We start from the raw sequence: 24,810 nt of genomic DNA, 5'->3' as shown, positions 1-24,810 counted from the left end.
TCGTTAAACTCTCCATATTCGTAGTATAAATGTTTTTACGTTCGATTCACGATCCTTCAACTACCGAACCCGTCCCGGAATTTCGTGATTTTCTGTGAAACTGTGAGTTGTGTACGTGCATCCAGGATAAAGGTTGTGAATGAATTTGAGTTTTGAGTTTTTACTTCTCGCCTTAGCGTATTTAGCTCTAGTATTCGCGTAAGTATTCCTCCATCTTGTTTGTGTTTTTTCGCTTTTTGTTGTTGTGTTTTGTTGTTATGCTTATGAGACATGACGTTTTGCTTAAGAAATTGATCATTTAAACGTGGATTAAAATCTAGAGATGCGTTCGGTTTTTGGCTATCTTTTTTTTTTTTTGCTAAACCGTAGAAAATGACCTACAGAGAGAATCGAAGAAGTTAGCTCCGTTTTGTTTTAGTATTTTTGTTTTGTTACTTGTGGTAAATATGGTTTCATTTGGTAAATTTCAAGTGTTTGTCCGTTTTTGGTTGTTTGACATTTTTTCGCTTCACAATCTACCGCACCCACAGTTATCTAGTTGTTTTGTTTGTTTTGTTGGTTATGCATTTGTTTTAGTTTAATTTCATTTGAAATACAGGGATTTTTTTATCAATGTTACCCATTTGTTAGAGTTTGCTTTTGTTTTGCGCTTTTTTCTGGTTATAATTTAAAATGTTTTCGTGTTGTTTTGTGTGTGTTTGTGTGTGGTTTGTGTATTTTTGTTTCATGTTCTCTCATTACACGTTGTGTTCTGTTTTGATTCTTATAGATTCAACACTACCGATGCGAATATAGAACAGGAGTTAAAAGTCTTAAATGAAAGATGCTTTGCTTTATAGATTTGGTTTAGATGATTTTGAGTTGATTTTCTTTTCCATCGCACTTCCCACATCGCAAAAAACTCACTACTTAGTGGTCATGCCTTAGTTGTCTACCCGTCAACTACTCTTTTCATTCTCGCTTCATTCGGTTTTATCTAGTTGTGTTTTGATGTTTGTTTTTCGTTTGAAAACCCAATGATCCCAATGACGGGTTAGAGATTAAAAAGATTGGTTTTTGGTTACTTATACACCTAAGCCTTTTGTTTAGTCATGCTTAGTATCACTGTGTCAAACTTTTGCTCTCTCATTCCTTTGTAACAATCACCCACATACTCGCGCCATTGTATGACGTTTCGCTAACCGGGCCTACGCTTCGTACTCTGTGTACTAAGGATACTAACAATCGTTCGTCCTCATGCGCATACACAGCGGAAGTTTGAAGCGATGCGGGCAAACCTGTCGGACTACTCCATCACCACGTGTTGGTGTGTTGGTATGAGGATTTAAGGGATTTTAGTATTTTTTCGTGTGGGTCTGTGTGTCGGTGTGAGTGGATCGGATTGTCCCATGCACCACCATCAGCGTATTGTATTGTAACGATTGCTTTTACGAGCCTGTCCGCGACTTGCTTAGAACGGACACACTAGCACGTCGTACTCGAACATAAGCGACACGGCAACGAACGCGAAGTACAGCAAAAACATGGTGAAGCCCAGGCCTTTGTTCATTCGCCAGCGGAAGCAAGCTATCGACATGACGACGAACAGTAACATTAAGAACAGGATCGTGATCGAACACACCATACCGACGGAGTTCACCTCCACCGGCTGGCCGTAGATGATTCCGTACATGAGCCACGGAATTGGAAGGCTGCAATTGGACGAAAGAAAGCCCTCAATTTAGCACCTTTATCCACCACTGAGATGTGTTTTGATATCACTTACCCGACTGTAACGTCGAAGATGTTACTACCGACGGAACTGGATACCGCCATATCGCCGAAGCCTTTACGGGCCACAATCACAGATGTGATCAGATCAGGAATTGAGGTACCTGCTGCTAAAAATGTCAGTCCCATTACCTGTAGACAAAGGAATAACAATCGTTAGTTATGGCTAGCTAAAAGTGTGATCTGGTGCCTCGGCTTACCTCAGCCGGTATTTTCGAGGTATCGCCGACGACGGTGGCCCACCACACCATCAGATACGAGTAGGCGGCTATCCACACGATCGAACCGATGAATGTGACGGGGAAGAACTTCTTGCCCCTCGGTGTTCTGGTGTCGGGAAGCGTTAGGTACAGGGGAAAGATAATTGGAGCTACTAGTAGGTAGGTTATTCGTTTCCTAGCACCCTTTGGCCATGACATGCTCAGTGCTTCTGGTGGTTCCTCCTCTAATTCGTTACCCTGCAAAAGAAGAGGCAAGTTTGAAGTAAGTTCATGGTGAGTAGTAACAGTTTGGAAGGAAATTTTTTTATTTCTTGTGATGTCTATAAATTAAAGTTTCCAGAATACCCCATTGCAGGTAGGCAAGTCACAAGCTTTATCTATTAAGCTTCCTTGAATCCCAACACTTACAAATATTCTTACAATAGCGACACGGTTCCCTTAAAAGCTTTCCATTTTAAAAATACATCGTAGCCACCGCACATAAGGGCACGGCACGAATATCTTGTACCCTATCCTAGGAGAAACAACTCACACACAAACACACAGAGCATGCTGAGCGTTACCATCGCAACCCGGGAAGGACAGTTTTTATGTCACTTTGACAGCACAGCACGCACAGCGAGGGAGAAGGCGATTAAAGCTCGAAAGCTTCTTCCTGTTCGCGATGGTTGTGGAAGCAGGAAGCTTTGCCCTTGAAAAAAGTTCACTTGGGTGACCTTTTTTCCCGGTTTTTTCCCCTTCTGGAACAACGACGTGTTCCAAGAACGGGAAGACTGTGAAGGAGCTGGGTAGATATATGTACTTTTTTTTGGGACAGCAAAAAGTCAAGTTAATCGGAAAGTCCACAGAGCCTTTTATAGACATTTGAAGAGAAGAAATTTGCGTATCGCTAGTTTGTTGTTGGTAGAGATGTACCAGCGCAGTTATCTTTCTATGGGAAATATTCCACCATATTAAAGAGCTAATTGAGCAAGTTTATATCCTTTGCTCACGTCACGACTGAATGGCTGGCTGGCGCACGTCAAGCTCCATGGTTGAATGCCCCCGTTTTTCTCGGGGTAGTAAATGGGTTAATGGATTTATTTCATGCTCACGTGATTTTTTTTTTTAGTTTGGTTTCCCAACAGTTCACCCTTGAAAGCTTCCCAGGGGATGAAAATAGTAGCTCACGCGTCGCAATTCCTTCGATCGGCTATTTTTACTGGGTAGATATTATTATTCAACCGACAGGGTTCATTTACCTTTTGCACACTAAAAGTGCGTTCGGGTGTTTGTTACTAAAACAGGATCAGTTTAATCCTGACAGGTGCTCGCTCATCCGTGTAGAGTTTGTTCTTCACATAAGTCCACCGAAAAAAGCTAACAAACTATCATCAATTATCGACACTCAATGCTCTGGGAAGAAGTTCCAGAAGTTTGTTTAGGAAAATCTTCCCACCATCGCACAAAATCGGTTACTGCAAATGAACTTGTCAAGGGACACCGCACACCGTGTGTTACCGATCGATTGGGAATGTGGCGTTAGGTTTCACCCATTCCTTGTCTTTGGGCTTGTTGTTTAGTCTTTGATGCTTTTCCCTTTTTGCTTTATCGTACGCACTATCGCACGAAATCGATCTTACCGTGCGAAGTGTGCTTCTGTGTGTACGTTTGTCGGTTTTTCTTACGCCCATTTCGAAAGCGCATTACATTTGTTACACAAATCGACCCGATAGATGATGGGGGCCCAAAACAGATCGAGTTTCCGGGGGCTGTTTCGAGGGTTTCTATATACAAGGATCGGAGTTTCGGTACTGTTCGCTCGTTTCGGAACCGGTATTGTTTTTGTGTTCGATAAGAGCAATCGATACGAATGTTGTGCTTAGGCATGTAAAGCAAACCACTCTTCCTTGTGCTGACTCACTGTTTAAGGTTAGTTAAATTGGGGAATGAGATCGTCCCAAAAAAGAAAGGAAATAAAATCAGATAGCAAAAAAACCAACGATAGAAGTCAGCATAACGGGAGCGTCCGTAAACGAGCGCTATGATGAGAAAATCATATCAATAATCATCCAAACATGAAGCTGCATCTAGATACGAAAGCGAAAGCCGTTCAACTCAACATCCCATCCTGCTAACCGTCAGGCAGGGCTGCAAACTGGCGTGCTTTCGAGTTGTATCGATACAGTAGCTTACGGAGCGTATTCCATCCGTAAGACACAGACCGAGAAGCGAATTTGCATATCTTCACAACCAAATCTCTTCCAACCGAGCGAAGCAACTGAAGGTTTTCTTCTGAGGACATCCGACACTCGATTAGTAATTTTTTGGCAAGACTCGATACACAGCACTCGGTGAGTGACTTACACAAATCGGGCACGTACGTACGTATGATGGAATTGGGCGAAGAATGGCAAACAAGTGAGCAAGGGGTTTTCTTTTTAAATCCCTCGTTTGTGCCGAAAAATGATGGCCGTAAGGGATTGTACTGTCGAGTGAAGATGATATTCGAGCTTCATAACAAACACGTACAAATACGAAAACGGGCAAGGAACGGCATTGTGTTTGCCGTAGACAAATGGTTTGGCCAAGCGAAGGTTCCCATTTCAGCTTGAAAGTATTTGCAAAACCCAACCCCCGAGTCAGCTGGACTGTTGTTTGGTTTAGGTTGGACACTTGCCAAAACTGAACAATGTGCAGCTCGGCTGATTCATGCTCATGGTTAGTATGGGTGAAGTCGACTGAAATCAATTTGCGGAAACGATTCCCTTTTTGTCCATCGTTGCACTTGAAAGTAAATATCTTAGAATTGTTGATATGTAATGGACGGACAGACGGACAGTTTGTAGACCTGGCTGCAGTTTTATCGTTCTTTCGATTGAATTGAATGAAAGAAATCGGTGCCAACAAGAAGGATTACAGTCTGGTGCATTATGCTTTCATAAGTTGAAAGGAGTGGTAAATGATGAATCTACTTTTTGAAGTATTTGCACGTTTGGTAGAATGTGACGAAAGAATTTCATCGAAAAAACATCAGACTGTGTAGCTTTCAAAGGAAAAAAATTGCCAACATTCATTTGTATTCGCCTGAATGTATGCAATCTACAGATTTTCAGCATTTAGCTAATTTAGAAACTTACTCATTGGAATTTTTCTTAGACAAGGCAAAGAATAAGACAGGAATTAATTTTTTTGAAAGGCTCAAAAATTTTAAATACCTGTAAAAGCTAACAAAAATTTTCGATCTCATTTGAACCATCTCCTCATATACATGAATTCTGGTAAAGAAGGAGAAAGATTGAGGAACTTATGGTAACTTATTGGTAATACACGAAAAAAATTAACCTAGAGTGGGGTGTTTGTATACTTTAAGGTGCTTTAACAATCTTTGATCCTTTATAAAGCTTTATTTTCTAATTCTTCCTCACTTGAATCGCCAGTGGGCAGAAACACAGCAATCTATTCTGGAAACTAATAGTGAGCAAATGAACTTGACAGGTGTTGTCCATCAACGTACTCTTAGTATATAATTGTCAATCATGCACACCCGGCCAGTTTGCTGCTGAATCCAGCGAACAATCCTTACTATCAACCAAGGAAACATCAGCAAAAGAACTCACACTACCAAGATGTTAATTGAAAATGACATTTATATGACAGCAGTCTGACGTGTACCTTGGTACGGTGTGTGAAAGGTAATGCAATTTTCTTGCTCGGTTAAATTTTCTCTGCACTTATTCGCTTCCTTGCAACTCGATTCGAATTTAATTTGCAATACCAAAATTCCTTTGAAAACTTATTGCCGATTAGTTTTTATGACTAGTTTCCTCAATACTCTGCATTGGAATTCGATGATCGCCTCTAGGCATACTGAGCGCACTATCCATATCATCACCATAATCATCATACCGAGATAAAAGCGAACTTCAGCACCACCACCCCTTATCATCAGATGTTCATGGTGCAAGTTTTCCAATCGATCGAAACGAGCCGGCGCTTTGTGCAAACATTTATTCAAAACTAGACACAGTTTATCCATCTTTCGCGCATAAAATACATCCAGCGCTTCGCTCCAGTCGGCATGAGGCCACTCTGCATCAGCGGCCACCGTTTGCAAAATGGTAAATGGCAAAAATGGGTTTCAATTTCCATGTGCTCACGTTTCACGTTCAAAACGACGCTGCATGCAATATTCATCAGCAAAAGCCCGGCCGTCGTCAGGCCTGCCCCTTTGGTACGTACGTACGATGGCAACAGTTGCTTTTTTCCGTTGCGGGTTAGCAAGAGAAGCCGGGTCCGGAGATTTAAGGTTCTTGCCGTCGTTTGTACAGACGGGCTACCACACACACACACACACACCGAGCCACACAGCGGCACACAGAATCGTCAGATAGTTGTCAATCAAAACCAGCTCATTCCGATGGGCAACGAGCCAACCGAAAACTGTGCCGGTTCGACCGTTGCGTCCTTACCGTTTTGCGGTTTTGTGCTGTGACTATAAATAGAATGTCGGAATGTTCAGTCTACCCGTTCCGGTTCCGGGGGTTTCCGGGTCTGACCCTCGAGCTGCTGTCTGGCATGTACAAAACTGACCAGCACACACTCTGCAGGAAGCACACCGGTGGTCGCAACAGGAATGTAGAGCAGGTTGAAATTGAAATTGGCCTCAGGACTAATCGAGTTCCACCTTTGTGCCACACAGTGCACGGCAAAGCCGAGAAAAACGTTTGCTTTCGTGGCATTCTCTTCTCCACATGTTTTGACAGCCCACGAGCACAACTGACGTTTTGTCGTTGAAACTTGAATTGCTACCTGCCTGGGTGGGTTTGCGTCAGGATTATGGTCTTTTGTTTGTATCTACCTGGAAGGCTAGGCGGGTTCCATAAAGGCTTGAATGGTTGGAAAATTAGAAAATGGGGCTGACGGGAGGCATAAAATTTCCCATGATACGAACGAGAGTTCCGGGTTGTGGGCCTAACGCATCAGGACGAGATGAGATTGCTGATTGGTTGTTAATCGATTATAAATTGTGAGATTTGCACGCTTTATCGTTTTAACGTGATTCAACTCGTTTCTAGTAATGCAGAGGTTTTCGGTCGATAAGACAAAACCACCATTTTTTATTGCTATGTAAGAACTAGCGTTAAAAATCTCCCAGTCCTAGCTTCTCATCTTTGGAATTTTTAACGGAGAAGTTTCCCAAGGCTATGGTATAACCAGTTGGCATGCAGCACACTTGTACGTAGGTCAACATCCATGCTTAAACATTTCATTCCATAAACTCTGTCCCGAGGCTTTGAGTCCAATCTTTGATAAGCTTCTGCCTAAAAAGGAGAGCCTCAGACCAATGATGGATGACAAATGAACAGAGAACTGATAGTCCCCGATTTACGCCATACTCAATGTACGGGAACTTGCTGTGCACTAAAGTTTCAAAAAAGATCGCCAAGACTTGATGTATTACTTGGCAATATTCAACCAATTAAAATAAATCTGTAAAATCTTGTAACTTTTTGTCTTCGAAGGAAGCTATCCCAGTCACAAGGGAAAGAAAATTGCCCCAAGCAGTGCTACTTACCGAATCAATTGTTGTATCTATATTTCCATTTGGACGATCGCTAGCTAAGGTGGTTTCTTTTAGATTAATTTTAACATGGTTCGCCGCGGACGAGGTCGCGGCCCCGCGCTGCGGCTTGGTGGCGTCCAGCAGCACCTTCAGCGATGCGATCGCGTGCAGCTGCGTCGCCTTTTCATCGACTTTACCTGGAACGGGATCTTTTATTATGTTATTACGTAATGTTAGTATGGATAATTTGCCAATTATGGATTAAATTCTGGAACAAATTTTGAACATCACGGCACACGGCGGTTCACTAATTCTCGGTTGCTCGCGGTACACGAAGATAGAGAAAAAAAAAACATGGAGCGACAGTTAAACGGAGAGTGAGAGGCAAGGGAGAAACAGAAAGAAACATAGAGGAAAATAAAGCACAGCACGAGTAAAAGGGAGGGAAAGAGAGAGAGAGACAACAGAGAGAAATACAATAGAAATAGACAAACGGAAAGCCCTGCCATCTATTTTGTTTTGAGAACATTTAACGATTGCAACAACGAACATTTGCTATTGGCTTTGCTTTAGCAGTTGTATGTGTGGGGAAATTTTTGTTTTAAAATAATGTCTTAAATGTGTAACGATATTAACAGTAAAACTCACATACACGTAACAATAACATTTATGCTTATAAACTCTATTTGTATGTTTAGTTTCCAGTAATTCTAATATAACAATACAATAAAATACATTTCATATTATACAAACAACATAATTTTTCACATTTGCTTCTTATTATGTACAGCATTGGTTTTCTGCATGCTTTAAAAAAAAACAAATGATTTGACCTTTTTCCTCCTTCCGTAACGCATAAAAGTATTAAAATAAAAAATTAAATTAACCAAACCCAAAATGCACAAAACGGAAAGCACATTGTGTTCCCCAAAAACACAAAATTAGTCGCAACTAGTTTGAAAAGCACTCAAATATGTCATTATTAGTTTTCCCGGTGGCTTGTTAAATCATAATTTTGCTCCAGCATTGCCAACTTTGCGATAACTCTACATTCTGCCAAGCTTCATCAACATATAGCGCGGGCTTGGATGGAGCTTGGGTAATGCAATGCAATTAGTGCTGCACCGTGAAAAGTTTGCGCAACACAAATTACCCCATCTTAACGCTGGTGATGTGTAACGAGCGTTTTCCGTTCGGCTCTTTTAATGGACGGCTAGAACATAAGGTCAGTAGTCAGTTGGTTGTTTCGGGCATAGGAACGTAAAAGTTTGCCAACGGAAGCACACCAAACAATGGTCGCTCGTGCACGCGAAAAAGGAAGCATCACGATTTGAATGTTCTCCTACACATGCTCGTGCTCGTCGTGAAAGGCTTGCCAGCGCTTCACGATCACGATTCATCCGGTGATCACGTATCACGTAAGCTCACTCACACACACACAGCTGGGTAAAAGGAAACGCTGCATAAATTGAACCATTTATATTCAAGCGAATGAATAAAAGATGACCTGACGCTCTTCTGCTCTGGGTGGCAGTTTCCTTTCAGCATCGGCCGCAAATTGTTGCACTTCTTGTGGTTTTGAGAGCGCTGTACGGTGTCGGCTTCACCACAGGGTTTGGTAAATAAAAGATGAATTTATGTCTTATTTTAACACATCCATATGTCTATCATTGTGATTTGTGTTCGATTGCTCGAATTGATGTGTGGAGTGCGCTTGTTCCAGCCATCAGTTTCTAGCGTGGTATAATTATTTAGCACACTTTTGGTCCCATGCCACAGTGGGTACGATTCCGAGTAAATTGTGGACAACAAGAAGAGGAACAAAAAAAAAAATACAAATATCAGAACAGACGGACAAAAGTAATATTTAAGTAAGGATTACTTCGGAAGTCCTGGATTTTCCAGCATGAAAAAGATCACTGCATCATAGTTTAGACTCACCTTCTGTTAATGTGGAGGGTCTAAAATGAGACGGAATTGGTTTAAGTTTTTTGTGGAACGCGGATGCATTGCCAAAAGATACCATCCAACGGTATGCTGCACACCCCGATCGGACCAAAAATGAGTGAGTCATAGCCAATTTACCACAGAAAACCACTTTTTCGTGGAATAACTGGACAGAATGTAAGGGAATCGGAGTGGAGTGTTCCACAAAAAGATGCGTGGCACGAAGACGCATCCAACGGTAGGTAAAACGTTCCGATCGGATCAAAGCTGAGCGAGTTATCGCCGATTTTCCACGGGATAATGTGTCCCCAGAAGCTCCTCTGGTAGCAAAGCTCAGAAGCAAACTCGGGAAAACTCTGGCAGCAGCATTGCGATAGAAAGCCGGCGATAACTCGCTCAGTTTTGGTCCGATCAGGGCGTGCAGAATACCGTTCGATGCGTCTTTGGAGTGTGCATTTTTCTGTCCAATATTCCATCCCGATTAATCAAACAACAATATCGGTTGAGAGCACTAGTAGTAATACAAATATAAAGTTGCGTATTTTTCTTTATACAACTATCAATTTCAACTTAATGATAAAAATAATAAAAAAAAAATTCAAGTACGAAAAAAAAAAAACCAAACCACTTCGATGCCCAATGTGCCAAGTGCCAAAGCTCCGGCAGGAACATCATCTTCTGGCATCCATTTTAAAGACACTCGTGCCCGGAAAGCTTCACAATTATCAGGCACGTGAAGCGTATGAAATTTAAAATTGTCATCCTAACCGTCATCTGGTTTGTGTTTCCGTATACACTAACAAACACATTCACACGTACCAGAAGCAGGACTAAAAAGACGGCACATCCCTCATGGAGCAAATGGGTATGACGTGCAGCTGTCGACCAACAGTGGAACCATCTTTACCGGACCGATGGTGGTGAGCCTCGGTTAAGGCACACACAAATGGCGTCTCATAGACGATGCGATACTTCTGGCAGACAACCGTTGAATGGTTACACTCATAACCATTACACTATAGCGTGGCGGTACGTAATGGTTTTGTACCGTCGTCCTCTATCCCGTGTTCCCGCTCGCCACTGCTATTGGTGGCGTTTTTATCCTGGGCTAACACGATGGTTGTGTGCAGTTGCAGTTTTGCAAAACAGAACCAAACCGAAGGCAGCAAAGTCCGTGTACGTTCCGGAAGCTTTGAAGGGTTGAGTTGTTGCTTGTGTGATTATTTTAAGTATTTTATGCAATGTGTTTCCTTCCCATTTTTTGTAGGAAAATGGTGAACCAAGGTGTGCTGGTTGGTTTGAGTGTGTTGTATAGTTTAAGGAAACCAGCTGCTATCTTTTCACTCGCCTTGTATATTGGACATTACATTCTGCTCTTTTAAGAGGGGTTTTAGTATTTTTATTCTGTTCAGTATTTTCGAAAAATTTCAAAATGAATTTATCCTCGAACTAAACTATGTATTTCTATTCAAAACCACAGCTCAAACACATCAAGTGTGTCAATAAAATCCTAATTAACACGATAATAGCAAACGCTCCACTGCCTAAACCATTTCGTGCCCAATATCGTCAAAAGACTCTAACGAATATTAAGTGGTTGTTGAGTTAGCAAAAACAGAAAACCTCTCCACACACAGGGAGATAGAGAGAGAGAGAGATCGAGAGAAAAATTAATGACCGGGGTCAATCAGTACCGTTCGTGGACAAATAAAAGGATTGTAGCCACAGTTAAATGAGACAATCGGTAAAGAAGAGGACGAGATTCCGCACCAGAAACGCACCACGTGAGGAAGGGCCGGCCAGACAGTTCGAGTGCGGATGGTTGCGGGGTGGGTCGGGAAAATCGGAACCGGTGCGCAAAAGATTAATTGTAGGTTGACATGGAAGCTATTGAATTTTTTATTGCTTGAATGGGAGGGGAGTGTGTGACAGGTGCCGCCGTCAGGTGGAGCCGGAGGACAGTTCAGCTCAAACACGGTAATGAAAGCAAAAGGACAACCAGTGAAATGACTTGCTGTGCAGCCCACTTACACAGCTACCAGTCAATAATGGTGGTTTATGCGTAATGTTCGGCACGTGCACACTAGCGCACACTCGGGCACAAATTGATCCAGCTCGTTTTTTTTTTTTGGCAAGTGTGTCAGTGTATGTGTGTCAAACGTAAAAACATATTAACGATACGAAATATCAATTTTCCTTTGCATACATTTCACCATTTGAATGTATTGGGCCGAAATGGTGCGGTCGGGTTTCCTCCATTGTGTATCGGTAGCTTTAATTTGCATTAAACATTCAGAGGTCACCACTCTGACACACACATACACATCGCTCAGTAAGGGTTTGGTAGTGGGAAAAATTGAAACTCACCCCTATGGGTGAATTCGATTAATTCTTTTCATGTGCTTGGTATTGCAATAAATCAAAATATGTCAACAATTACGGCTTGTAATTAGCACACATCGCTTGTTTCCCTGCAATCCCATACAAAAGTTGTACTGCTCTATTTATGATAGTAAAGCTGAAATGAACACGAATTCTTATCGCTTCTTGTGCTTTAAAAGTTGATAAATAGTGGCTGATAAAATAATATTCGAATTTTTAACTGTTTGGGGTACTGTTCCTGAATTTTCCTCCAAAATAAGCTTAAACAGTAGACGTGTCAAACATCACTGGGTATCGAATACGTTGAGTTCTCTGTGGTCACCCCGATCCCCCATATTCGCTTACCAGCTTCTTCCTTACAATATCTATCAGAATAGTAAGCTCAGTTATTCCTATACAGCATTGTATTTACTGTGGACCTTTTTCCACAATAAATAAAGTCTGCACATACAAAATAGCGCTGCCAAGAGTGGCTCTTTCCTCGCTTGGTAGCTCAACCCTCAGTTAATCTATACTGTAAGTATCAAAGTTTGCACTTAGGTGGTCGAACTGCCCTAGTTTGAAGTTCCGGTTTTACTCAAAGAGACTTCAACTCTCGGCAGTTAGACATCAATTTCCCTTTGTTGCTACTACACCAAGCGTGAGAATGCTACCAGAGTTTTATGGGTTATTCGCGATTTTTGTTATGAAACATGATTTGTTGTCATTTTCACTGTATCTATTTTTGTTAGAAATATTAAATCAAAATTTTGAATTGTACACTGTCAAATATAACATTGAAAACTAGAAGCGTAATTACCACCGGTTTCAAATTAATAAAAAAATATAAAACAAAACCATAATCATATACAAACAGCATGGCCAAGAAAGCCCAACAATACATAAAGTTCATACCACAGAAGAAGAAAATGACACGTTCAAAGAGAACATTTACAAGAACTATTACAGTACAAGGTGAAGGGTCAAATCATCAGTTCAAAGCCATAGCAAAGCCAAAGAAATGTAAATGAATCAGAGGACTGTACATAACAGCCGTAATTAGCTGATTATTGCCAACGCGATCGCGATCTGTGATTCGCCTTGCTTTTTTTCCCCCATAATACTTAGTTTGTGCTTCCTTAATCTTGTTCTCTCGTTCTCTCTCACGCACACTCGCTAGTGCTTTATTTGATTTACTCTACGTTTTCTTCTCCTCTATTACCATTTCGTGGTTCTCCGTTGTATTTTTTAAAAAAATATTTTACCACACGCTCGAGTAAAAACCATATTTCATTCGCCTATGCCAATCGAAATGATTAACGACACACTACGTCTAACAATCAACGCAAACCGCAACGCAACTTTCTACTCCATTTAATCATAAATGGCAAACATATTAATCTTCAAATGTACTTAAACTATGACCTACGATGGTTTTTTTTCCTCCGCTCACACGGGCTTGCCTCGGAACCGTCACCGTTTCGGTGCATGTGCAACCCCCGGTGAGCGGAAAAACCATCCACAGAAACATATTTAGATGAGTGGGAGCACGCGAAGCAGACGTTAGGCGAATCTGGGGCTGGGCGTTTTGATGGGCGTGGATTTTTCGGTGTGGCCATCCAGAGTGTAATGGAGGCAGAGAAAGTAAGCAAAGGAAAAGGAGAAAAGACAGATCGCCGACGTATGCTTCGTTGCCGGTCCGGTGATCCAGTGTGAGGTTAGGATGGTGGATGGATGAGTGTTTTGGTTCTGCTTTTTTTTTCAAGTATGATGTAATGTATGACGAGAAGATTATTAATGATTTCAACCCAAAGCCAGGGTAATAAAAATGATTCGTAAACGTAAATGTCGTTTGCTGACGAAGTTAATACAAACTAAAGAGAGAAAACAGAACAGAAACAGGGCTTACATAAAAAGCGTTACACATTCGCAATGGGATGGGATAACGAAATGGCACATAAAAGAGAGTTGGAAGCAAGGATGAGGTTAAATCATTAACTTAAGCCCATAAAAGATGCGACAGAAGGTGAGGGTCGTGCACATAAACCAATTTCTCAGTGTGTGTGTGTATATTTTTTTTTAATGCAACGGTGATGAAAAGCGTACATAAAACAAAACAGAAAACCCAATTTAATACATAAAGCAGTTGTGGATGCTTTCCAGCGAGGTCAAACAAATAAAACACTAGGTACAAATGAAACCGTTAACAACACCTGATTAACAGAAAACACACACACACCAACACACACACAGCTCTTCTCGTCATTATTTAGTTTTTGCTTGTGTGTAACGTTAAACAGCTAAAGAAACGAACCCAAGCAAACATATTCGACATACTACAGTGTGTGACTGTGTGTCTGTAGCTTTGTACAGGAAAAGCAGATCTTTTATGATCGTTTTTTATTGAAATTTTTCATTATCGGATGAATAACAATAATGACCCTGCCTGAATGTGGGGAAAAAGGAAAATGGTTAGTGTTTCTTCTTTTGCTTTGCTGATGTGTTCGTGAGTGGTGAGCGTGTGAGATGGGGTCGATGGTGTGAAGAAGCGTAGCATACAGACAGAGGCACGGTACGCAGCACTTACCATCGTGCAGCGGATCGATCGTGTGGATCATCAGCTGCAGCAGCCCGTGTCGGAATTTGGCCCCGGTTGCGGTAGGATTCTGGTGGATCGGTACGCTGCCACTGCTCGAACCCGGTGGTCCCGATCGGCTTTCGGAGGCCGCCCGCGACGTTACCGAACCGCCCGGCTGCGTGGCCATCGATGTTTCCGACGAGTTGGCGGCATTACCCTGCAGACGAGCGCAGACGAGGGAATGAATAGAATGGGAGAGATAGAAGAAATGAAACGATTAGTTTTCGCGATGCACCGGGACAGAGCGTTCAGGACGAGCAAACACTCGCACTATCCGTCCGATAGGTGTGCTGGCCAATTCGTTATGGAATGGTGAAAGAATGTGAATATCGGTTCAGTTTGCTGAATGTATGCGATGTGGGTTTGAATTTGGAATTTTTGAAATACTTTCACAGTAGCTTACTTATATCGTATAAATGCAGTAAAAGCGTTTAAGCGGGCTGAACAAACACAGTTTACGGTAATGGTAATGAGAACGGATAGAAAACGGAAAAAACAGTAACACAAGAAACAAGAAGTAACTAGATAGAACAAACCGAACATGAAACAATCGGAACGAGATTTAAACGAAGATTAATTTAGTATAAAAGTGCATTCTGAAAGCTTCCATAACTATACGTTAACTGAGTGGATGATCCCTGAATATCAACCGATTTAAGCCTTAGTATGTTAATAAGAATAGCTATTTCTTGATTCATGTAGCTATAGATGCTCAAATTTGTATTTTTTGTATTTGAAAATTATGCAATTCACCTCAAAACACCTGTCCAAAGATTTTCTTTTGTTAATATTTATTGATTTTCCAAACCCGTATGCATTTTCGTCTTATTAAAGTGTTAAAGGGATTTTAATTTATTGAAAAACTCTTGCATAAGAACTTGAAGAAGAAGAAGAAACTTAGTAAGTTCTGTCTAGTTGCGCTATTCCTATTTCTAGAGTATTTAATCGCTGCCTAGGTTTCACATGCTCAACCGATCTAATGAATTGATCTATTCCCGACAATGCCAACGATGCCTGAAGGTATGCAATAGCTAATTTATTTAACCCTTTTTACGAAAAATTACCCAAAGTAGTAGTTTTAACAACTTGCAGAGCCAACAAATGGCAAACAATTCCTTTTGTTAGTTATTTCTGCATAGGATATTTAGCAAGCTTCTTTGAACAGCTCTGTTTTGTGTTAATTTACTGTCTTGTGAGATCTTTCCCTAACTCTCCTCACTGGTACTACAAAAGCCATTTCAGTAAAACTAACATCTTTAAAACTTCATTTGCTCCTTATCAATGCCCTAATGCTCGCGCTGATGCTATCAGGGACGCGGGTTAAAAATCACCCTTAACAACAGCCACACTCTCACAACGGCGTCATTCTTGTTTGCTTTTACCTCCACCCACCATACGGCCAATATTGACAAATCATTTCGCTTCCATTTGCTCCCATGCCAATCGGTCAATCAGATTGCTGTCGGCTCGTCAATTGCGCAGCGTGAGTGTACTGCATGGGTCGTTGGGTAGGTCGTTTTTTTTTTTCGACGTTTGGTATCGAGTGGAATTGAACGCTAACAGTTGTCCGGCGATCATAATCCCGGTGCTGTGTAAGCGCTGCTGGAAATGGTGTACCGGGCTTACTTATTTGTCCATAATCATTTGCTGCTCGGTATCGTTTTACACGATAACGGAGCTTACTCGGTAAAGCACACTTTTAACGCGTGTTACACGCTTTTAACAATTTACTCATCGGTTTTTCTGCTTTGGCACAAATGCAGCTGAAGGCGGTAACGAGACGAGCAGCATGAGCATAAAAGAGAAGTTAATTTATCATAAATATTTATGTGTGTGAGCTTTTCTTTATTGGCTTTTTTCCAAATTTTAAATCACTCATTCTTGCCATTCAAGCTTTACCGCTCGCATTAAACCAGTCAAGAACGCATTATTTATATCGATCATTATTTTCGGAGCACCCAATACGCCGTTGGTCAATCATTCACCAGCATCCAGCAGCGAGCGGCTGCTGCTTGTTAATAGCAATTTTACAGCAAATCGTAACGATTGCTCAGTTACTTGGGACGTACCGTGGTGCCGTAATTGGATGCGGAATATTGATGGGACCCGTCACGCTGTCAGGGTGTCTTATTAATTAACGCGGCTTGAAATTCGCACACTGCCAATGGTGGCAGTGGCTTTTGTTATTGCTCTCGCTGTTATACTCCAAATAAAGTTTGTATTCTTTTCCATAAAATTGAACAGCTGGATTCAAACATGGGTTTTTTTTCCGTTTTGCATGTCTTTTTGTAAAAAAATCCCCACAAAATCATCCACATCCAAAATCTGTCTGTTTGTTCGTAAACGCAAGCTCGTGAATAAACACTCACGTATACCGAGCTCGGAAAATCAGCGTACCGTGTGGTACGGTCTCGTTAAAACTTTTTCCCCAGAGGGAAGTAAAACGCTGAAAATAAACAATAAATCAAGGAGTGTTTTCTAGACGCACCGCGCGAAAAAAAAGGCCACAATGGGCACTTAATGGGATAAAATTGTAAATTTGTTGCTTGAAATGTGGAATTCTTAAATTTATGAACCAAATTAAGGAGCTGGTTAATTATAAATCAATTTAAAACTAGTCTCTGTACTAGGATTTTTAAAAGAAATATAAATTGATAAATTGATAAAAAAACTTCGAAAATATTGGTTTTTTCGTCAAGGCAAGTCAAAACTACGAGTCAAAATCTGTCAAACTGTATTTGATATTTCAGGTTCATCTAAAGAGTGTCATCAAAAGTGGAAATTGTTTCGAAAATTCATTGCCCATAGTGCAATGAATTCTTTTGGTTGGAAATGTGTGACGAACAAACGGACACACGCTCTCGAGTATTGTGTTATTTGCAGGACTAATTAAGCCACCTGCTCGACGTTCTGCTCGACGACGCAATATTCCTTCCACTCTCTCACTATTTGGAGCTCAAGAATGTCCAGCCTATGAAGCGTTTTTTAGCTTTTCACTACGGTAAAGTTTTACTCTTCTTCATTGTTGTGTTGGGCAAAAGAAGGAGGTAGTTGGTAAAATGAATTGATAGAACATCTCGTAAAGCAGCATGCTGCTAGTACGAAATCTTGGACCGTAATCCATCCAATGTAAGCTACACAACGTCACAGCTGTACAATGAAAATAGCTTCCAAAGGAAAACGGCAGAGAGAGAGAGAGAGAGAGAGAGAGAGAGAGAGTGAGATAATGGCTTTCTTCGTATCAAACCTACCAACCCACAAGGATTGTGAATGTACCCTCAGAAAATGGGAAACAACCTCCCTGCCCAAATTTCGAGCTACTTCAAGCAAAGTGGCAGCTCACGGCGTACTCTGGCCTTTCTGTATAGTGACAAACTTTCCCATCGGTGTTCACAATGGTGTCGTGCTGTGGGCACGGCTTTTTGGACAAATTAAATGGGCCAGCATTAAAAGTTTGACATAAAATTATGGAGATTTATTATGAGGCCCGCTTTCCCAAGCATACACACGCACGCACGCAAGCACACACAATCATTGTTCCGTTGGGACACGGGGCTCCAGAATCGCTATCCTTAGATGGTGGATAGGACACTGGATGACAATTTCTAGCGTGGCTCATCGCGACCGCTAAGAGTGTGCCTTTGAAACGTTCTTGTCCAAGCACTTCCCTTATCTTCTTGCCCTTGGTTGATTATTTCAATAAGCCGAAGGAGGAAGGTGGCCACCAACTTCCAACTAACCCGAACACCAATCTCCAATCGAACCGTCCTGTGGTCCTGTGCCACTGGGGACGATTTAAGTGGGTCTCCTTCACCGAAAGCTGGGACTTAGAACGAACGACGCCAAATTGCTTGTTTTACCCGCGGGCGCCCACCCAATTTCACGCAACCAGCACAACAGATACAGATGGAGGGAGTGACATAATTTCGCAATCACAAATTAAAGCCCTGCCGGTGGAATTGTGAAGCAAAAGGAAAATAAATCGTTTCAGTGCGTGGGAAAACGCGTGTAAATTGGCAAAATCCCTGGGAGAGAGAGAAAAAAAAACGCCGGAATAAAAATTGATGGATCACATGACCGGCGTGGCGTTATGTCACGTTTTAGAAGCATCGTTTTCAGTTTTATTTGTGGGTTTTCGCTGAGTTGCTGTGTGGTGGTGATTGTGGTGGAATTTCAAATGATGATCATCATCAACATTGGGTTGCGTGCCGGAACAGCACACGGTTTAAATGGTAGTTAGTGGTGGAGATGGATTTAAAGTGATGACAAGATTCAAGATAAAAACGCCATACAATCGTTGCATTACTGGCAACCTGGCAGTAGTAAAGGTTGCTGTACGCTTACGAGCTTAATTGAGCACGCACGCAATTCGAATGTTTTCGTAGCGCTTTTTTATGAGCTCTGTTCAAGGTTAGACTCATTACTGTTGTGTTTCAGAGCTTGGAATAAACGACGGTTGATTGGTTTCTTGTATCCCCCATGTACTGGTTCCTTCCAGTACAAGTTTATTCATACAAAACATTCTGAGTCATTCAGATTGCATACTTTTAGGCCGTTTTTCAGGAGCTTTTGTTGTGGAATCATTTTCATCTTTAAGCTGAAATTCGTTACACCTCATTTGTTGCTCGAGAGGCCCAATTTTAACACGTACCACCCGGGCAACTGTTCGTGCATTGGCCAGCTTCCAAAGTACCACAGAAAGCCATCTGGCAAGCCTGCTACATGCTACGCTCCGCGGTCCCATTGTGATGAAGATGAGTGGATCATAAAATCGGGTGATGATGATGATGATGATCGGCGATTCGATTATGATGTTGGCGGACGACCTGCCAGTTGGCCGTCTGCCCTCCGAGTTTTTCCATACCTGGGCGGTTTTCCCCCAGCCAGTGGTAAACAAACGCTTGCCAAGCGCTGTCAGCTGCCGAACAACTGTTCTTATATATTTGCCACCGATGTTAGAGTATCTTTTTATCCCAAGCTGCCACTCCTGGTACATCAAAAACCTATTTTTGCCCACCCAACAGCCCACCCGGCGGCTTCTGAATCAACCAACCAACCGATGCCTGCTCGATAACCCGAAATGTCCCTGGAGGACGTGATGGCAAGAATCGTCACCGTGCAGGAAAGCGGTACGCCCGCGAGATGTGGTCCTCGGTGGGCTCGTGCTGTTACGCGCAGGCGCACCACCACCATCACAAACAAGCAGGAGCTTTTCAATGCCGTGGGAAATTAATCGAGCTTTTCGATCTGGTGGGAATTTTTGGTAAACATGGAGGTTTGTATCATGCTTGTCTTCCCTCCGCTTCACTGCCACTATTTCAGGGCCATTCGGAAGGGAAAAGAAGGGAAAAAATAACGAGAGAAAAAGAGAAAGAGCGCACACTCTGTCTTTTAAGTGGTTGTGTTTCGTCGTTTTCCTCTTCCAAGGTTTCCTGTCCCGAGTCCCCAGATCTTCTGTCAAGGTGAATCGAAGGAGTCGGATGTGGGGTGAGTGAATGAAAAGAGACAGAGCGAAAAAAAAGGTAACAACTTGTTCTTTTGGAAGTGAACACTTTACCAGCCGGATAGCTGGTATAGCATACGGAACATATGCTACGGATGAAGGCACCAACTTGGTGAGCAGGTACAATGCGATCAAAATTTGAGCATCGGCAGGTTGATACAAGGTTGATATTGAAATGATACGTGAATCGAAATCCAACAAGCCAAGGAAAATTTTCATCCAAAAAGGATGGTAACGTGACTGGGCAGAGTAGAACAGGTTGATCAGTAGCATCCCTCTAAGGTTTTGTGTGTTGTGTAGCTTGGGAAATGTTTGATACCATAGACCGCGACTTGAGCACATACAATTGTGTTGAATCCTATTTTTTTGGTCTTTTAAATTTAACCAATCAAAAGGAGCTTATTACAATCACACTATAACAAATAAAATGGTCTAATGATGAATGTAACAGTAGTGGCAAACTTCACTCGACAAGACCGAGTATTAGATCCCATCTAGAGACGTTCTCTAGTAGTTTTCTTAAATCCTAGGCATACAATGAATATAAACAAAACAAAAAAAAAACAAAAATTCTAGAGTGCTCGTAGCACTTGTTGTAAACTTTTGTCGTATGAATAAGATTTTAGGACATCAGTAGAGTTCTTTTTGTAACAATTTTTACGTCTTTTATTTGAGCTTTGATGTCTGATCGGCCTATTCCAACGAAAATTGGAACATCCAATTTCCAAAGGGATACTGGAGGTTAAGAATGGTAATTCACTTCAAAATTTAAACAATCTCTGAAATTAGAATGCTTGCGATTCTAAGAGTCTCCAATTTCAATAATAAATTCGCAAAGCTGTTTTATTGAAATGTTTTGAATAGTAATCCAAAATAGAACCAAACTTGATTTCCAACGGCCCCTCCTTGCTTTAAGAAGAAACGTCAAACTATTTCCCAAGGCCACGGCAACTTCACCCCGATAGGGTCAAGCGCGGCGGCGAAACGTAACCTTATTGTAGCAACGAACGGTTGTATCGGTTGCTGTTCCGATAAATTAGCATCTTTAATTATCCTTCCGAGAAATTGAGAACGAGTGCCCGCGAGCACTGGTGAACCGGTTCCCAAAACCAGTACCGTACGTGCACTATCTACCTAGCTATATCAGCTGGAGCTCGACCCCATAGGAGGAGTTCCCGTCACTCTAACTACCCTGTCCGTTTTGGGGACGTACGGAAGTGCACAGTGCAGTCGTAGTAGTGGAAGTGGATTGCACCACAAACGTGAAAATAGTAGCGAATGGAAAATCAATTATTAATCCCGGATTGCGCTTTTCCTCTCTGGCCTGGTCTGTCAGGAACTGAATTTACGCTCCCATTCGTTAATTTGAAATCGAATTAATAAACACACGTGATTCTCGGGTTTTGTGGCTGGCAACGTGTGTGTGTGTGTCCGTCCTGAGTTCACACGCCGGGAAAGGAAATCAAACGAAACAGTTCAGGGCCGAAAGTGAATAAATTAAGCACATGTGTGTTTGCTCGGTTTGATGGCTGTCGGATTCTTTGCCAATCCTCTCTTCCTTGCTCCCACTCCTTCCTGTCACTCTTCTCCTTCATGCGTACTATATGCACCACACATATGTTTCGCATTTCATTAGTAAGTAATTGTACACCCCGGACACCATGGTCCGAACCAGGGTCCCAACACTGTGCGGGCCGTATAAATTATGCAAATTTATTTATGAAATTTCTATTCCGAACTCCCTTTATCTCTGGTCAGGTGAGGCAGGCCCGGTTTTTGACGATCCTTCCCATACCTTCGCGACACTCTCACAAGCTTTCTCGTTCTACTGTTCCCATCCAACCGGCACAACCAACGGTCAGATATCAGACCCATTAAGGCGAACCCACCGGGACAGATTTTAACGGATTTTGTGGTGTAAAAAGGTAGCAACAAATTGAATTTAATCGTGGCTTAAAGATTTCATCACTGATTTCATATTTCACGCAGCAGCAAGGGGAAATGAGTTCAGCTCTGCCTTTGCCTGTATGTGTCGATGGTCGAACACCATCGAGGGAGAGACAGAGCACGCAAAAAAAAAAAAATCACATTCCACCCCGAAAGTGGTGATTATCGCCCAGAGGGTATCACTTAACACGTGCGCAAACGTTTGCTCTTTGACCAATTGGAAAATAATATCCGGTTCAATATCGCTTCGGTTCGTCATCGCCTTTACCAATTCGTCCACAACGACCTCCTGCCGTATCCGGTACGCGTGGTGGTGAAATAATAGAATCATAACCATTTCATGAAAGGAAATGTGCATTTTGGTACGATGGAAATTATCGTACGATCATTAATCTTGTGCAATTTCAGCATCAACACAGAAGTGACATAAAGCTGTGGCCGTATTTTCCCACCGGTACCCGTTTATGGGTGGTGAACTGATCGTTTGAATTGGGAGCATTAAAAATTATGAGAATATGATGATTGTAGCAGCGTTCTGATGCTTCCTTTTTACATTTTCATGGGGCAGAAAAAAAACCGTTCACAAAATGCATTCAAACATTCCACATCCCGTAATGCAGCAGACGAGCTCTTGGGTTATGATGTCTGATAAATATTTTCCTTGAACCCATTTTTCCAGAGCAAACTCTTCGTTACTGTTGTTGTGACCATACTGCTGCTGCACACGCTAACCTTGAACATTGTGGAAAAAAAACGGAAGAGTGCGAATAAATTTCAACCCCGAGTTTTCCACCTTATCGCAATCGGCATAAATCAAACGGAAGAAACTCTCATCCCTGTATCCAACCTGGCTAGAGTTTACGGTGTGTAGGAAGGATCGTCGGCTAAAGGGGTTAAGTTATGCGCTCGTACGCTCTGTGCGATGTTCCAACATTTCCGAAACGAGCATACGGTTCGTTTCCGCGCACACGCGCCACCAGGAAAAAGGCGTTAAGTATGGTAGCAATTATCATGGAAATTTATTTTGGTTCACGATTCTATTTCAAACCGCTCACTGCTGCTTCTCATTTCCACGGCATAAGCATGGAATGTTGTGCAAAATTTTGCCCTACCAAAAAAAACCGGGATCCCGGACCCCGGGAGCAAACAGTGCTGTCGAATGGAAATCAATAAATTATGCCACCGTCCCATCAGCAAACGGCGGCAAACGGTTGGATGAGATTGTAATTCATGAATTCAATTTATCATCCACGCAAAACATTACTTCACCGGCCCGAAAAGGGCTGAGATAAGAGTGTTTCCCTTGGTTGGGAATGGAGTCGGCAAAGGCAGGGCAAGCCATACCATATTAGGACAGGTTTGATATTGCAACGGAGCAATCCAGCCTGGTTGGTTGGCCGGTTGGTGCGGGTTATTAATGACTGTCAATAATTGAACGAGTGCCTTTTGGGTGATGGGGGTTTTAAACTCCCGAGTTTGCCACCGTTGTGTTTGTGTGTGTCTCTCTGAGGGCAAGTGGGTGTTTTGTGCTGTCATTGGTAATTATTACCGCGAGCTCTTTATCATCACTCGTATTAGGTTCTTAAGCAGCAAAGCTGGTTTAATGGATTTTTTTTTTCAAATATATCTTTAGCGCTTGTGGCCTTTCTCTGGACAATAATGTTTTCGCCTATCCAGACCTTATCCTTGAAGCTTTCACTCTACGCTTGCATGTGGCTTTCCTACCGATGGAGCGTAATCTGAAAATCCTGATTGATTGTTTTCATATCCGTCAGAGTCTTTCGTTTTTTTTGTTACTGGTGCTCGTTTCTTTGAAGGTTGGATATGAGGAAAAGAACCTGAATAGAACATTCTGGATTGTCATTGCCTCATTATAAGCGCAATGTGGTGTGAGGTGTTTGTTCGACTACGTTCCTCGTCCCACTCATCTTATGGATTGGATAAATAGAAGTTGAGAAAAAAATCTAGATAATAGTGAAATAAATTAATAAAACTAATTATTTTAAAATGTTAAAATATATGAATAGCTAGTAGACCAAACGAAAACTGCTAGATTTGGCTAAAATTTTTTACTACAATAACGATCAAAAACTTTAAAGTAAACCCATCGATTTATATAGTATGTAAAGTAGTATACAAGAAACTATTAACAGGACGAATAAAACCTAACAATCATTCCAGTAAAAAAAAAAACGATCTAACGCTGCATAATGCACGGCCACAGTAGTGAGATAAACGTTCACTAGAACGGTCTTGAAGAAAACAGGAACACATCCAAAAGTCACAACGGTATATGTACGTATGTAAACAACAAATGGTTAAACGGCAACAAACGGCTAATCGGCTAATTTGGAGAATGCGTTTACCCCTAAACGAACAGTTAATCAATCAATCAAACGAACGAACGTACGGAACGAAACGGAATCAAATCTATCGACACATGAGAAACACGAGAAAACTGACACACTAACACAAGGAAAAAGATAACAAGTTTTGAATGAAAACTCACTGTTTGTTTTTGGTTTCGTTCGTAAATTAGCAGATGAAGTGTTATGTGAACTGAAAATCTTTTTTGGGTTAAATTAAAATAAAATTTTTTATTTTATAATTCGGAGAATACTTTGTCGATAGACAATTGTCGCATGTGGTTGTTATTTTTTATCTTTGTTTGGCAGGGATTCATGGATTTGATTCTTTTTTGAAAAGTAGATGTATATGTACTGATGTACAGATGTTTCAAATGCTAAACTCTGGATCAATATTACAATATACCATGCGTTCTTCATCATGAACCACCAGGCGTCTCCATTGAGTACCTCCCTTAAATAAACGGTTTAACTCTTCTTTTCCTTATCTCGAGCCAACTATCAAACGCGAC

At 41.7% G+C, this 24,810-nt stretch overlaps 3 protein-coding genes across 4 annotated transcripts in view; 2 read left to right on the top strand and 1 right to left on the bottom strand.

Annotated features, from left to right (window-relative positions):
* Positions 1–24,810, top strand: part of LOC126564152 (protein PALS2) — a 536,462-nt gene that overhangs the window by 139,796 nt on the left and 371,856 nt on the right. The window lies entirely within an intron of this gene.
* Positions 1–24,810, top strand: part of LOC126564707 (homogentisate 1,2-dioxygenase) — a 650,355-nt gene that overhangs the window by 354,849 nt on the left and 270,696 nt on the right. The gene's annotated exons all lie outside the window — the stretch shown is intronic.
* LOC126564116 (sodium/potassium/calcium exchanger Nckx30C) overlaps positions 1,354–24,810 on the bottom strand; it is a 66,546-nt gene continuing 43,089 nt past the window's right edge. Inside the window, exons 3-7 of the mRNA XM_050221050.1 lie at positions 14,432–14,639; positions 7,549–7,745; positions 1,971–2,228; positions 1,766–1,902; positions 1,354–1,691 (exon numbers count right to left, since the gene is read on the bottom strand). Of these exons, the coding sequence (XP_050077007.1) occupies positions 1,451–1,691; positions 1,766–1,902; positions 1,971–2,228; positions 7,549–7,745; positions 14,432–14,639 (1,041 nt within the window). The 3' untranslated portion in view covers positions 1,354–1,450. The remainder of the gene's footprint in view (positions 1,692–1,765; positions 1,903–1,970; positions 2,229–7,548; positions 7,746–14,431; positions 14,640–24,810) is intronic.

This window comes from Anopheles maculipalpis, chromosome 3RL, assembly GCF_943734695.1.
Source record: "Anopheles maculipalpis chromosome 3RL, idAnoMacuDA_375_x, whole genome shotgun sequence".
NCBI classification, from domain to species: Eukaryota; Metazoa; Arthropoda; class Insecta; order Diptera; family Culicidae; genus Anopheles; species Anopheles maculipalpis.
Note: the sequence above shows the minus strand (reverse complement) of the source record. Positions and strands in the feature narration are given on the sequence as shown.